The sequence below is a fragment of the Podospora pseudopauciseta genome, chromosome 1 (genome assembly GCF_035222475.1).
Source record: "Podospora pseudopauciseta strain CBS 411.78 chromosome 1, whole genome shotgun sequence".
NCBI classification, from domain to species: domain Eukaryota; kingdom Fungi; phylum Ascomycota; class Sordariomycetes; order Sordariales; family Podosporaceae; genus Podospora; species Podospora pseudopauciseta.
The window spans coordinates 458,703-473,224 of NC_085892.1; the positions used below are offsets into that span (position 1 = coordinate 458,703).

At 51.7% G+C, this 14,522-nt stretch overlaps 6 protein-coding genes across 6 annotated transcripts; 3 read left to right on the forward strand and 3 right to left on the reverse strand.

The window, feature by feature from the left end:
• Positions 1–188: 188 nt before the first annotated feature.
• Positions 189–1,700, forward strand: QC763_101140 (uncharacterized protein; the record flags this gene model as incomplete). Its single annotated transcript, XM_062906660.1, has 1 exon — positions 189–1,700. One exon carries the CDS (start codon positions 189–191, stop codon positions 1,698–1,700), a length of 1,512 nt encoding a protein of 503 aa, XP_062769530.1.
• Positions 1,701–1,945: 245 nt separating this feature from the next.
• QC763_101130 (uncharacterized protein) lies at positions 1,946–3,065 on the forward strand (the record flags this gene model as incomplete). The annotated part of the gene is made up of 2 exons (XM_062906659.1): positions 1,946–2,315; positions 2,386–3,065. The coding sequence occupies 2 exons, from the start codon at positions 1,946–1,948 to the stop codon at positions 3,063–3,065; spliced, it is 1,050 nt and encodes a 349-aa protein (XP_062769531.1).
• A 34-nt stretch (positions 3,066–3,099) lies between these two features.
• QC763_101125 (uncharacterized protein) lies at positions 3,100–4,200 on the reverse strand. The gene is made up of 2 exons (XM_062906658.1): positions 3,998–4,200; positions 3,100–3,943 (listed from the first exon to the last, which is right to left on the reverse strand). Exons 1-2 carry the CDS (start codon positions 4,064–4,066, stop codon positions 3,140–3,142), a joined length of 873 nt encoding a protein of 290 aa, XP_062769532.1. The 5' UTR covers positions 4,067–4,200; the 3' UTR covers positions 3,100–3,139.
• Positions 4,201–4,277: 77 nt separating this feature from the next.
• On the forward strand, positions 4,278–6,014 carry QC763_101120 (uncharacterized protein). Its single transcript, XM_062906657.1, has 4 exons — positions 4,278–4,743; positions 4,801–5,166; positions 5,226–5,306; positions 5,368–6,014. Exons 1-4 carry the CDS (start codon positions 4,734–4,736, stop codon positions 5,856–5,858), a joined length of 948 nt encoding a protein of 315 aa, XP_062769533.1. The 5' UTR covers positions 4,278–4,733; the 3' UTR covers positions 5,859–6,014.
• Positions 5,920–7,906, reverse strand: QC763_101110 (uncharacterized protein; the record flags this gene model as incomplete). The annotated part of the gene is made up of 5 exons (XM_062906656.1): positions 5,920–6,021; positions 6,074–6,138; positions 6,190–7,183; positions 7,235–7,535; positions 7,635–7,906. The coding sequence occupies 5 exons, from the start codon at positions 7,904–7,906 to the stop codon at positions 5,920–5,922; spliced, it is 1,734 nt and encodes a 577-aa protein (XP_062769534.1).
• Positions 7,907–9,101: 1,195 nt separating this feature from the next.
• Positions 9,102–13,413, reverse strand: HNWD-pa1 (HNWD NOD-like receptor pa1; the record flags this gene model as incomplete). Its single annotated transcript, XM_062905060.1, has 2 exons — positions 9,102–11,105; positions 11,161–13,413. 2 exons carry the CDS (start codon positions 13,411–13,413, stop codon positions 9,102–9,104), a joined length of 4,257 nt encoding a protein of 1,418 aa, XP_062769535.1.
• Between the last annotated feature and the right edge of the window lie 1,109 nt (positions 13,414–14,522).

The window sequence follows — 14,522 nt, forward strand, 5'->3', positions numbered from 1 at the left end:
TCAGATCGTGCCACACCGCTCCACCTCTTCGGCGATAACCCGTCCATTGGGGATGATCGGAACCTGGAAGAATCGGAACCTCCCCGAATCCGAACTCTAGGAACGGCTCCGAAATTCCCAATTTACTTGAGGAGAAAAAGTTCACTGACATCCTCGAAAGGGTTTATCGGAAAATCAGCAGATACACCATGGCCAACACCACCGCCGTCGAGGAGCTCGACATTGTCATCGTTGGTGCTGGGCTGACGGGCATCAACGCTGCATATCGCCTCCAAACCCAGCTGCCCAATCACAGTTATGCGATTCTCGAAGCCAGGGATTCTCTGGGTGGAACGTGGGACTTTTGGAAGTATCCAGGCATCCGGAGCGACAGCACCATGGCATTATATGGCTTCCCATGGCGACCGTGGCCCTATGAGGAGAGCATGGCTGGCGCCAAAGCCATCAAGTCGTACATTGCCGAGTGCGCTGCTTCTGAAGGCATCGACAAGAAGATTCGGTATCACCACCGCGTAAAGGCTGCAAACTGGAGTTCCGAAGAGCAAAAGTGGACGCTTCAACTGGAAATCACATGCGAGGATGGTGTCACAGAAGAGAAGCAGATCAAGGCGTGGTGGCTGCTTGCCTGCAGTGGCTATTACAGCTACGACAAGGTTTTGCCGCCTACCATCCCCGGGATCGACAAATTCCAGGGACAGGTGATTCATCCTCAGTTCTGGGACGAGAACCTCGACTATGCGGATAAGAGGATCATCGTCATCGGCTCCGGCGCCACAGCCATCACCCTTCTGCCTTCCCTCGCAGAAAAGGCCAAGCAGGTTACCATGCTACAACGCAGTCCATCCTATGTGCTCGCCCTTCCGAGAAAAGACAAGACGGTCAAGACCTTGTCTAAATGGATGCCGCGCAGCTGGGCTGTGACCATCAACTGGTTTCAGAGAATGTTCTTCGAGACGGTCTTTGTCCAGTTTGTTCTCAACTTTCCCAATGCCGGACGCAGGTTCGTCATCGACTCCATGAAGTCACAGCTTCCAAAAGGTTTTGCGATCGAGAAGCACTTCAATCCCCGGTATAACCCGTTCGAGCAGCGCCTCTGCTTCTGTCCAGGTGCCGATTTCTTCAAGGCGCTGCACAAGCCTGGCGTCAGCATTGTGACGGATGTCATAGACACCGTTACTAGTGACGGCATCATCATCAAGACTGGCGGCGAGAAGATTGAGGCTGATATTATTGTGACTGCTACCGGATTGCACATGGAGGTTTTGTCAAGCACGGCTGTTACAGTCGATGGGAAGCCTATCAACGAAACCATGGGGGAGCGCTATGTGTGGAATGGGTGCATGATTGAGGGCGTTCCGAATGCTGGGCTTTTAACTGGGTACACCGCTGCCAGTTGGACGCCTGGTGTGGACGTGCGGACAAGGAACCTGATCAAGGTTATCAAGCACCAAGACAAGACCGGGGCTTCATCTGCCGCCCCTCACATCCCCGAGTCTAAGAGAGCCTCCATGCCAGCTGGGCCTATGATGACGCTTACTTCGACGTATGCACGGGCTGCAATGAAAAGGATGCCACTTGTTGCTGGTATTGGGCCGTGGAAAGCTGGAACAAACTGGGTGCAGGATGTGTGGGCAATGCTGTTTGGAAGTGTCAAGGATGGCATGAAGTATTCTTCTGGAGCCAAAGACAAAGCTATTTGAAAGGAGATTATGTGTCATTACTTGATATATGACCAAAGTTTGGATGAAAAGTTGATGGTATTAATATATGCACAATGTCTTGAAGCCACATGCCACTCCAGCCTTTGGTGGCAGTGCTGATGCCCCGCCCCCAGATTGACAGGGGGGTGGCAGTACATCTACCATACCCCATCAATGACACCAGGTTTTACTTTCTCGACTCCGCAACAACAACTTGACCTCAGTATCTGCCCAACTCGATCACCATGGCTTATTTCTCAGATCCACCCCCTAGCATCGTCCCATCTCATATGCTAGCCTCTCCCGGGTTCGGTTTCGATTCTTTTAATAATGATTCCGATGTTGAGCTTCCACAACTCCCAGCACCACAGACTCTTGTGCCAGCTCATGTCTCAACGGGAGGGCAGGTCGGGTTCCAGGGAAATCTTTCCTCTAATGTTATTCCGATCGGAAGTCATACAAGTGGAATTGTCTTGTACAACGACGCCAATCTGCTAGGAGATGGCCAACAGCAATTGCTGTACTACTCAAAAAACCGTGCAGACAGAAATCGGAACAAACAAAGTCGTTCAGAACATAGAGGTGGTTACTCACGAACATTTAGCTCTGATAGAGGTATGTCTTGCAGCTCTCACTTTACCTTGTTCTTGACTTGCAACTTGTTGACGCAGTGATTTGGCAACAGCAACGGCCTATGCCATCAAGACAGCACGTTACCCGGTGCTTTACGAAATGGCGAGAACGCCAGCTGTTGCAAGGAAGGCGCTAGAAACATGGAAGAGGCAACCCAGTCAACCATCCATTCCAGAAGGGAGCAACACATCTACGGGCAGTCAAGGGCAAGCAGGTCCGTCGACTGCCCCGGTGGTTAGGGGTGCCACGTCTATCACCACCGCTTTGCCCCCACAGCACATGGCCTTTTCCAAGCCTGTCCTGGAAAAAACCCGCCGCGGGACTCGGTGTGTTATCACCTGCGAACTCGAAAAGGCCTATCCAAACTTCCACATCCAGTGCGAATACATTTACCTCAATCAGCAAGAACGGGTCAACCATAGCTGGACGGACACACGCATCTCGCTTGCCAATATATCAACCAAGGAAAATCTCTGGGTTGTGGCTATGGAGCAGATAGGCTACAATGAAGCCTTCATCAAAGGGCTTGTTGGCGACGAAGAATATGCCCAACTCGAAAGCGTTGATGGGCCGGTTAAAGGACACGATAAATACTCTGGCCCATCAGTTGTTGCGAAGGTGGCCAAGAAAATCACGATTCCAGAAGGATACGACTTGGGTAACATCTGGTGTGAAACAGCGGGATTTTACACAATGAAAATCTTTGTCCCAAGCAAAGAATACAGGATGTAAAAGACATCGTTAGCTCACTATGAAATAATAAACAGACCTCCTTTGCCCTGACACTCAAGGTTTTCGCTCTCTCTTCACCTTCTAGACGCCAGAACCAAGTCGTGATCATGAACACCATCAATCTTCCCCAGCAGAAGTGAAGCAAGCTCGATCAGCGGCCCTATCAGCATGGTCATGGCGAGAATCTGACCAAAACTCCACTCCTCAAGACCTGGAGCCAGCGCGTTCCGCTGGATAGTCAACTCGAGCATCACAATCAGGTATATGGTACCGGTCAAATAGCTGATAAGTTGATACAGCGGCGGTTTGCTCTTGTTGTTCCGTAGATTCACATCCTGCGTTCCAAACACATCGTGTGGCACCTTGCGACCAAACATCGCATCAACAGCGATGCAGCCAACGAAAAGCAGCCAGCAGCCGAAACCCAGCAGCAAAAGAGAAAGCGCAGCCACCAGAGTCCAGCGCAGACCAGGACTTGTTGCGGGGATATTCACCCCAAAGAGCACATACACCGTGGTGTTGTTGCACTCGACCTGATCACCAAATGTCGGCGCGGTCGCAAAAACATAGATCAGATATGCCAAGGATCCCGTCATGACCACCACGTAGAACGCCATAAAGACAACCCTCCGCACCACTCCCCCTGGGTATCGCCCACGAGGATGGGCGGAAAGGCCCACGATGCCAAGCAGGTGGAATACGCACAGGGCGTGGAAGAGCCCGAGTGACTGGGTGGCGGTCGTGATGACAGCGGTCAGGAAAAGGGCAAGGCCGGTGACGCCGAGGGATGATTCAATAGCGCCAGAGAGCTCGGCTGAGTTGAAGACGTAGCTGAAGATGTGGTATGAGAGCGCGAGCACGTATAACGACGCGCGGATCTGTTGGGGGTTAGTCACATAATGTGCAAGTATGGAAAGGAAAGATGAACTTACCCCTACTCCGACCACATCTGGATTTGGGTCGATAAGACATTGCTCTTCTGCGGGATTGCTTTGCTCCATTGTGCCACATCACACTGCCATAACAGAGATATGGCAGTTGAGTGGGCGTTTTGGCTGTTTTCACAGCCTGAGGTCTATGGACGCCCGGCAGGCAGAAGAGTGGCTGAGTCTTGGCTGGAGTTCCCGGCCGATGCTACCCCTGTCGAGGTTCGGTGAGAGGGGAGGGGGGGCACCCTACCCACAAAATAATTGAGACACTCAAGTAAGTTACCTAACCCATATTATACTATGAGCTAAACCTCAAGAGTAAAGTTAATAGGCCTTTGAATAATGTTTCAAGGCTTGTTAACTATCTTTGAAGGCTTATGAAATATCTTTTGAAGGCCCATAAACTATCTTTAAAGGCCTCTAGACTATCCTTCAAGGCATGTTAACCTACTTTAATGTCTCAACTATTTTGTGGCGAGGGTGTGGGGATGTTAATTTCAGGGGACCGAGGCAGTGCACAGCTAGGGGTCCTGTTGACCATTACTTTATTAGTGCTTGGAGTAAGACGGAGGAATTCGTAACCCATATGAGGCTGAATATCGTAGGGATGAGGACTCAGGCATATTGGTTGAACATCGCGCATGTTCGGGGTTGATTCAACTTTCAGAACCAACTCTTCGTTGGAAAGGAAACCCTCAGCGACCACACTGTCGCGATTCGTTTGCCTTGACCAGCAAAAATGAGTTTGGGTATGTGATTTTCTCTGAGTCTGTGTTGTGCTTCCTACCTACTAACCCCATACAAAGCCATTAGCCAGTGCGTATACAGCCAGATCCAACGGTACTCCCTCCGCCGGCAAAAGCCCCGCGGCCTAGAAGAGCAAGTGGCCATCTTCGTTGCCACTCGCATCTTTGATGTCGGCCTCACAGCAGCTGCAGCCGTTGCTGCGGCTGCGGCGGGCGCAAATACCATGGGCGTCCCATTGACGTCGGACATGCTTCGACATGCCGCCATCGGGGGAGCCATCAAAGCGGCCGCTATGGCAGTCGCTGGACTGATTATGCTGGCGCCACAAAACACGCCCTTGATTGTGCTAATGACATTGTTGGGAACTTCAATCGGATCCAACGCTCTCGCAGTGGTAGCAGTAGCCAATCGCATATTAGGGACTGGTGAGCCTTTCCCACGCCGTACAGCAGAGACAAGAGGGAAGGCTAACTTTTTGCTCAAGATCAAGCTCCAAACCAGCTCATCATCGCAGCTGTTGTAGCATCCATACCTCTGTCATTTTGTTTCGTCTACTACTACGGAGGTACTTCAGCCTGTTGCTTCACGTTGGCTAGGTGGTTGAACAATGCTAACAAGTTGCTCAGCGTTTCGAGTACCAATCACATTCACCTCGATCGCTTTCGACGTCCTCGGCGCCTACACTTTTGTGAGAATGGCTGAGAACCTAGGGCACCCCATCTGCCCACCCCGTCCAGCATTGGTGGCTGGCGCCGTGTTTGGGGCAGTCTTCTCCGGAGCAATCACTCTACTTGGCTGCTGTGTCATCGGAAAAAGCAGGACCATACCCATCTCAGACTTTTCAGGAAACGGACACGCGAGCGGATCCGCCCTCACGACATGCTGCGGGAACCGTGTGCATGTGAACGTCCAATCAACCGAGTACGCCAGGGGTCAGGGAGTTGTGGGGTCTAGGAATACCTTCACCAACGGAACTATCTACAATAGCGCCCATGGGATTGGTGTCTATTGGGATCCGGGAAGTGTCCATGGTGGTCTTACATTTAACACCCACTCTACTCGGGACTGCACGACAAGTACTGGGACATCCAACATGACCAGAATTGTGATGGCTTGAGCAAGGTAGCTCTGTCATGGATTTTTCGTTTCTTTTTTCATTACAAATCAGCAGTGCCTTTTTAGTCAAACCTCTTTTCCTGCGTCTCCCTTAGATGGCGGAATCTGTTAGGCCAGATACCCTGCTTCCCAGGTCCCAGAATTCCATTGGGATCGATTGCATCCTGTAACATGTTGGCATCCAACCACAGCTTCAGAGCCATCTCAGAGACTCACCTTGATCTTCTCCACAAAGCGGTTGTAGGCGTGATTGTTGAAGTCGTTCAAATGGGCAATGAGATCTGTTATTGTCAACCGCCTTTGTCCCCCCCAGCAAAGACAGACAAACTCACCCATGTGGTTCACATGCCCCCTGTACATCCCATACCCTCTCTTTTTTGCCTCTTCATACAGCCCATAATACAACCTCTCCATCTTTTCTTTCTGCGTCTTGTCTGTCTGGTCCCAAGTAAACATATTCATCAACACAACATGCCTCTCGTGCATGAAGAAATCCGCCATCAGCTCGACCCCATTCGCCTCACAAATCGGCTTGCTAACCTCCATCCACTCCATCAGCAACTTCCCATTCGACGGAATAACCGGTGCATAATCCCCATGCGCCGCCTTGCCATCCTTTTTCTCCTTCGAAATCGGCCAGTTGATCAACGGTAAACTCCACAGACTCGGAATCCCCACAAACATCTGCCCGTCTTGATCCGGCACCGTCGTCGCATCCAACCTCCCGTCCTCTCCCGGATGGGCATACAAATTCCCCGCTATCGTCCCCGTCGGCGCCCTTCTGGCAAGCACACTCTTGATCTCCTCAAACTGCGCCTCCACAATCCTCTTCGGTCCGTACAACCCCCACCGCGCATACCAATGCCCAAACCCCGTCTCCTGCCTCAGCTCCTCCAGCCTCCAATCCGGCACCGGCCCTTCCCCCGTCCAGTAATCTTCCCTCCGCCCCAAGATGCAAAGCGTCTCGATAAGACTGGTAAACCACACGCACGACTGCACCGTCCCGTTCCTCTTCATCTCCCCAAACACATCCACCATCACCTCCAGGTCGGTAAACAGCGGCATGCTAAAACTGCAGCACATGTACGCCTGTGGCTGGGGGGTGAGCCAGAGACTCATCTTGGTCACGACGCCCAAGTTTGACTGGAAAAACAACCCCTCCAGCGAAGGACCAAACGTAAACTTGGACAAAAACGCAGACGGAGAAGAGGAAATCCCCCACTGTCCCGTCCGAACGACATCACCGTCCGGTAACATGACCTCGATCCCAGCTACGCATTGATGGTGAGCGTAATTCATCCCGAAGCCCATTCCTCTATCTACCGTCTATCCCGGCGTCAGCAACACACATGGACTCAGGGGAGAAAGGTGACTCACATTCCCGATGACACTCCCCCACCCTAGACTCGGCGTGCTAGGCCAGACCTTCTTCTTGTGCTCGACGCAGTATTCGTACAGCTGGATGAAGGTGACTCCAGGCTCGACAACAGCGTAGTGGTACTCGTCGTTGACCTCAATGATCTTGTCTAGCTTGTGGAGGTCAAGAGCCACCGAACCGTTCACTCGGGGAGCGGGGCCGCCGTAACCGAGGTTCTTGCCGCGGGAGAAGTGCCAGAGTGGGATCTTGTACTTGTTGGCTACTCGGAGGACGGAAGAGAGCTGGTCTGTTGAGTCGGGGCTGGTTTAGGTTTCACGATTAGCGATGGAAGAGATGGAGACCGAGGAGGGTGAAAGGGTTAGTGTGATACTGCCCTAAATGAAGTAGAAAAGGACATACCAAACAGCCGCACTGGGCAGCTTGCGCTGGGAAGGGTCATGCTCATGGACATCATACGGATCAATGTAATCAGACAGTCCTTCCTTGACAAAAACCGATTCCTCGCCTGCGATGGAGATGAACTCGGAAATGGCAGAATCAAAGTCGGTTTGGCCAACGCCAGGAGGCAGTGGAATGGGTGTTATTGGGTGTCGAGGAGCACGCTCGTAGGTCTGCTGATGGGCAGCCTCGTAGTCTGGGTGAGGGTAGGTTTGAGGGTGTGTTATCGACATTGCTTCAGTGTCAAGTACTCCACTGACAAGAAGCTGGATTTTGAATGAACCAGTGACTTTCAGGATGGTGAAGCGTAAGACTTTATCAAAAACTCCTGGGTGCTGCGGGGAAGCCGATTTGCCGGCGGCTCAGTCAGTCAGACAACTTGGTGATTCGAATGGTTGGTCCCATCCCCTTGCATAGATATGCCATGAGATCCGCCTCAATTCTCCAATTCGGCCATACAAATATCAGCCGTGTCAGACCCATGGTCACCATGCGGGGTCTCTTGTCACTTGTATGGGGTTTGTGTAACAACTCATAAAGTGCGGGATGTTGGACGATTTTGAGCTGGGATAATGGGTGGTTATCCTCGAGTCATTGACCCATTGTCCTCTTTTTGTTGTTCTTCCCGGTCAAGGGAAATGTATTGCCGCTTTAACCCTAACCCCCTGTCAATTTCAGCTTGGAAAAAATGTGTTTGAGTTCGAAATGTCCAAATTAACCGGCTTAAGTTCGAATAACGAATTTGCAAGTCAAGGTAGAGGCAAAGTTGAATCGTCATATAAACCAACATACTGCTTGTCTTAACTACAGTTCCATTTCATATTTACATACCTACCTAAGCTTCTTTATCACTTCCTATCAACAAATTAGCATTTATGGCGTCATACCTTCCTAGTTCCCTTGGCGTCAGCTGCCGCTCTCACAGGCTTAGTTACTGCAGTCAAATCATCTTGGGAGCTGTCTCGTATGATAAAGAAGAAATATGAGCAGCGTGTACTGAAGGATCATGCCAGTGAAATCAACACCAGGCTGCAAGACTTTATGTCACACGGCAAACAAGCAATCAGCCGCATCACGGCCTAACCGCTATCTACCTGCACAATCAATAGTTGGAATTAAGGCGGACAATCAAATACCTCGCGGCTGCTAAAGGAAACCAGATCAAATAAAGTTTGTTGTGGCCTTGGAACTACGTCAAGCCAACTAGCCCGATCTCGAGTTGTTCGAGTGGGCCAAATGACGTCTTTACCAAGCGTTCTAGAGCCACCTGTCTTCATGACGAAACAGGGTACTCGATGTGATGAAAGAGCGGGATCCAGAAGGATCTAGAGTATTGTGACGGGCTATAAATTTATGGAGACCGCCAGGCCCCTCCTGTGTCACGCTATGATAGAAAAAAAAGAAAGAGACAAAGAATGAGAGATCAGCTCAGCTGTCTATCGTGAACTTCATAGTTAGGACGCGCCCCAAAGAACAGCCAATAGCAATTGTTGATGCCGCTGCAGCGAAACATTGTGACCGATATTCCAGAGGCAGCCATAGCCAATTTTCTGAACCCTTCGTAATCCATCTCCTGCTCATGTCTATTCCATAGCGTTGGTAATGTGGGGGGTTGGTATCTTTAGATCCGGATGCAATCAGCTTCGAATCAAGGGAAGACGCTACCGATTTCACAGAACCGCCATGGCCCTCGAGCGTCTGCGTACATGATCCCGTGGCCGCCTCCCAGATCTTGATGGTACTGTCGTTTGATCCTGACGCAACCCACTTCGAATCAGGCGAGAACGCTACCGACCAGACCGAATCGCCATGGCCCTCGAGCGTCCGCGTACATGACCCCGTGGCCGCCTCCCAGATCTTGATGGTACGGTCGTCTGATCCTGACGCAACCCACTTCGAATCGGGCGAGAACGCTACCGACCAGACCCAACTGCCATGGCCCTCGAGCGTCTGCGTACATGACCCCGTGGCCGCCTCCCAGATCTTGATGGTACGGTCGTCTGATCCTGACGCAACCCACTTCGAATCGGGCGAGAACGCTACCGACTTGACCCAATCGCCATGGCCCTCGAGCGTCTGCGTACATGACCCCGTGGCCGCCTCCCAGATCTTGATGGTACGGTCGTCTGATCCTGACGCAACCCACTTCGAATCAGGCGAGAACGCTACCGACTTGACCGAATCGCCATGGCCCTCGAGCGTCCGCGTACATGACCCCGTGGCCGCCTCCCAGATCTTGATGGTACTGTCGTCTGATCCTGACGCAACCCATTTCGAATCAGGCGAGAACGCTACCGACTTGACCAGACCGCCATGGCCCTCGAGCGTCTGCGTACATGACCCCGCGGACGCCTCCCAGATCTTGATAGTACTGTCGTCGGATCCTGACGCAACCCACTTCGAATCGGGCGAGAACGCTACCGACCAGACCCAACCGCCATGGCCCTCGAGCGTCTGCGTACATGATCCCGTGGCCGCCTCCCAGATTTTGATGGTACGGTCGTTTGATCCTGACGCAACCCACTTCGAATCGGGCGAGAACGCTACCGACCAGACCCAACTGCCATGGCCCTCGAGCGTCTGCGTACATGACCCCGCGGCCGCCTCCCAGATCTTGATGGTACTGTCGTCTGATCCTGACGCAACCCACTTCGAATCGGGCGAGAACGCTACCGACCAGACCCAACTGCCATGGCCCTCGAGCGTCTGCGTACATGACCCCGTGGCCGCCTCCCAGATCTTGATGGTACGGTCGTCTGATCCTGACGCAACCCATTTCGAATCGGGCGAGAACGCTACCGAGTTAACCGGACCGCCATGGCCCTCGAGCGTCTGCGTACATGATCCCGTGGCCGCCTCCCAGATCTTGATGGTACTGTCGTTTGATCCTGACGCAACCCACTTCGAATCAGGCGAGAACGCTACCGAGTTGACCGGACTGCCATGGCCCTCGAGCGTCTGCGTACATGACCCCGTGGCCGCCTCCCAGATCTTGATGGTACGGTCGTATGATCCTGACGCAACCCACTTCGAATCAGGCGAGAACGCTACCGACTTGACCGAATCGCCATGGCCCTCGAGCGTCCGCGTACATGACCCCGTGGCCGCCTCCCAGATCTTGATGGTACGGTCGTCTGATCCTGACGCAACCCACTTCGAATCGGGCGAGAACGCTACCGACTTGACCAGACCGTTATGGCCCTCGAGCGTCTGCCGGCACGCATTCCAATTATCCTCTATAATTGGCCTCGAAGTAATCCACTTCCGTTCTTCCTGCGTAAATAGGCCTCTTGTTATACTTCGGGTGGGGCTAAACACAAGTGCCGAAACGTATACCTGAAGAGGATAATTCTCAACAACCCATCTCCAATATATAACGAATCGGTACATATCAGTAACAAGGCTTAGTAATTGAGACGTAATCGACCTGTGCTAAATTCCTGTTAGAACCGCTTAATAATAAATACTATCACTAGATAGAGCCTACCTGAAGACTGTTTTCGAGCTTTGCTAATGAAAGTATCCCCTGTGGCATACTCTTACAAAGTGAAAGTGCTTCAAGCCAGTGGAGATAGTGCTGCCTCAGAAAGCCATCGACGATACCACCATCTTGGAAAATATCTGGGTGCTTGCTATCGTCGCTCGACTGCCAGTTAGAGAGATGATCAACCCAGTAAACGCACGAGTACCGCACTGTCGCAAGAGGGTCCGGGTCCGGCACTCGGACGTGGTCGATAGACAATCCTGGTATACATAAGCCGTATACATCGCGTTGCAACTTGCCTGAGAGAAGCTTTAGTGACCGATCCGATATGTCATGGTGGGTCCCAGCCACACCACTGGGGAAAAGTAATGGGGAGGCTTGATCACTTAAGTAGTCCTTGGCTGATTGATGAACGAGGTAGATCTGGTTATCTCGAACCGTGAGAAAGGATCCACACTTGGCCACGATCTTCTGAATATTTTCCGTCGACCTGACAATCTGTTCCGGTAATCCAGACAAGCCGCCTATTTCGTCCAAGTGAAGTGGGCGGTATGCTACCGTCACCACCGAGAGAATGCGCCAACAGAATTCCGAGTCCCGTTTATTCCGCTCGATCCCATCCAGCATGCGCTTGTACATCCCATCCAGCCCCGGTGGCACTTCTTCGACAATCTGCAGAACATGCCAGCTCTCAACCCCATCCATGCTGAGTTCCTGTACGACGAGGGCGACCCAGAGGAACGTGCCGTTTGCCTTGTTGTGTAGAATATTCCGTACTTGATCCTTTAGCAGGGCGTCGTCCTGAAGTGCTTCCAACCCAGATAGTTTATCGTTGATGTACACATCGACGGCATGAGACACCTCCATCGCATTTTCCTTCAGCTCAAGACTAAGCCTTGTTCGCGCATTGTTAGATTTCAATTTCTTCTCGATGATCGTCTCGTTCCGGCTTGTTAAGAGCCATTTTATCCGATCGGATGAGATAGAGACGATAAAGTCTAAAAGCTTCGGTAGGTCGATAACACATTCGTCTAGGGCATCGACGATTAAACAGGTTGGCTTCACGTTCGGATCTCCTAGCATCCCCACTAAAATGTCCGAGAGAACAAACCACGCATTTGCGTCGGAGAGGGATTTACCAGCGTCGGTGTATTTACGCACGTGAGAGATGAGACGTGGCTGCTGGTGGGCAAGAAGGTAGATCAGGCCACGTAACACGGCAATAGCGTTATTGATACGGGAGTCGGTAGCTTGGCAGAAGAAGTAGGCCAGATTACGACAATGCCCGTCTGCAACAATGGCTCCCTGTAGCTCGTTGATGATGCCGCAGAGTAACATGGTCTTGCCTTTGCCGGGATCTCCATTGATCCAGAGTAAGCGGCTCTCCGACCGTTCACGCCATAGACAGAAGTCGGGGTTGGCAAAAACCCAGCGGTAAGCGCCAGCAAGCAACCCACCTTTTGCCTCCTCGATACGCTTCTTATCAAGGCGCGGGTCGGTAGAATGCAGACTGGACAGATAGCGATCATGCTTACTAATTTCCTCTCGCAGCCGCCCAAATGCTTTATCTTCTCCTTCGCCATACAGAAGCGGCATTGTTACATCAAAGATGCCAAATAGCGAGTACGCCTTGTCTTCTTTTTGTGTGGTGTTGCGCTTTCCGACCCACGACAGACGCTCTTCGATGCTGAAGTCGGACAATGTGTTGCCTGGGAGAGCCTCTAGGGGAATCCCGGTTACATCGTGGATTTGTTGTTCCAAAGACTTCTTGTCTCCTAGACGCTCGCCCTCTTTGGAGAAGAATTCCACAATTGCTGGAGCAATGAGCTCTTGAAGGGTCCATCCACGAGTGAACCACCTGGATTTTCGAAAGGTCAATTCCCACCAGCCAGGGTTACCGTCGGTGTCTTGCTGGCAGGTTGAGACGTCTGTGACATAGACATAGCATTTGGCTGCATTGCGGTACCACTGAAACATGGAGTTAAGGGCGCGCTGAACTTCGGTGCTATCGGACTTGTCGATGCAGCATGTGTCGACCCAGAAGAATTTTAGGCCATCGCGTCCGGCTTGATCTCCGCAAAACTGGATCTTGGAGTAGCCTCTTTTGTTCTTGCATATACCGTCCTTTATATCCTTAAAGATAACCTCTTCGTCGCCCCAGGTGTGCGAAAGTATTGCATATGGTGGGACCTGGTCGTCGGGAATGTCATCCGTCAAACTAAAATCGCCGGTATCATTGCGTTTCAGGAGGCGCATTGTCGAAAAACCGCCGAGCTTAGCTTTCGTAGCTACTCGTATGACTGTCCGACAGCGGGAAAAGGCGAGCAGGTGGGCCGGGGGGATGGACGAAACTAGTAGGCTCAACAAATCAGTAGCTGAAACCAGGGTAAGCTCTCAGACATAGATCAGAATCACCTACCGTGAGTAATTGTTGAGCTACGTAGCGCAAATCTCAGTGGGTTCGATTGTTGCAGCTCAAAGGTGGTTGTTGTTGCTGCTGTCTCCAAGGGTTGAGGTGCTGTCCTGCCCAGATTGCCAACCCCGCACATCAGGCATTTTGCTGGCGTTGGCGCCCAAGCGGCTGGCGCCAACTGCGCATACTGGAAGCATCGTTACTGGCGGTGTTTCGCTGGCGTGCATGAAGATGTCCCTTTGGAGGCCGCCGTTTTGGCGCGTCCGTATGCTAGCCGGTGCCACGAATGCACTGTCCATAAAATCGTAATGTTTCTTGAAAGTTTGAGGCGGCTGAGGATCGGCGTCTCGTTCATTTTACAAGGAGACTACACAACAGATTACCGTAAGGACGCAGCAGGCTACGAGACAAGGAGGGGCGACGGCTACACAACTTGTAAAGAGGGCGGAGCTCCTTAAAGAACAAGAATTTACAGGTCTAATAACTATCTAGAAAGAAGTCTATAGTCTTATACGGTACACCAGTTCTCCCTGCCAAGGGACTTATTGCTGGCGGGATCTAGATAACCGGAAGCATTACAAATAGCTATAGCGTTATAGTCGAGATAGGATGCCTGCCATATCGCCTTTAACAACGCCCTCTTCCTTAATAAGTTCGGAATGGGTTTGTTAGCTACGTTAATTTAGATATAGATATATATTGGGGCTATCCAGATCTTATTACGAGTTAGGAAGTTGTCGGTACTAAATCTATAATTGGCTCTACGAAAAGATAGGCCGACCCCGGCGATGTTTGAGTGAGTGGTCGGGGCAGGCCAGCGCCCCACGCAACTGGATTGCGTCCCTCCTTTCGGAGGAGAAGATGATTTAGGAGAAGTAGGCGTGGAACACCGGTCCCTCGAAGAAGTCCAAGAAGAAGAAGACCGAGAAGGGGGCCAGCGCTCCGAGCAACT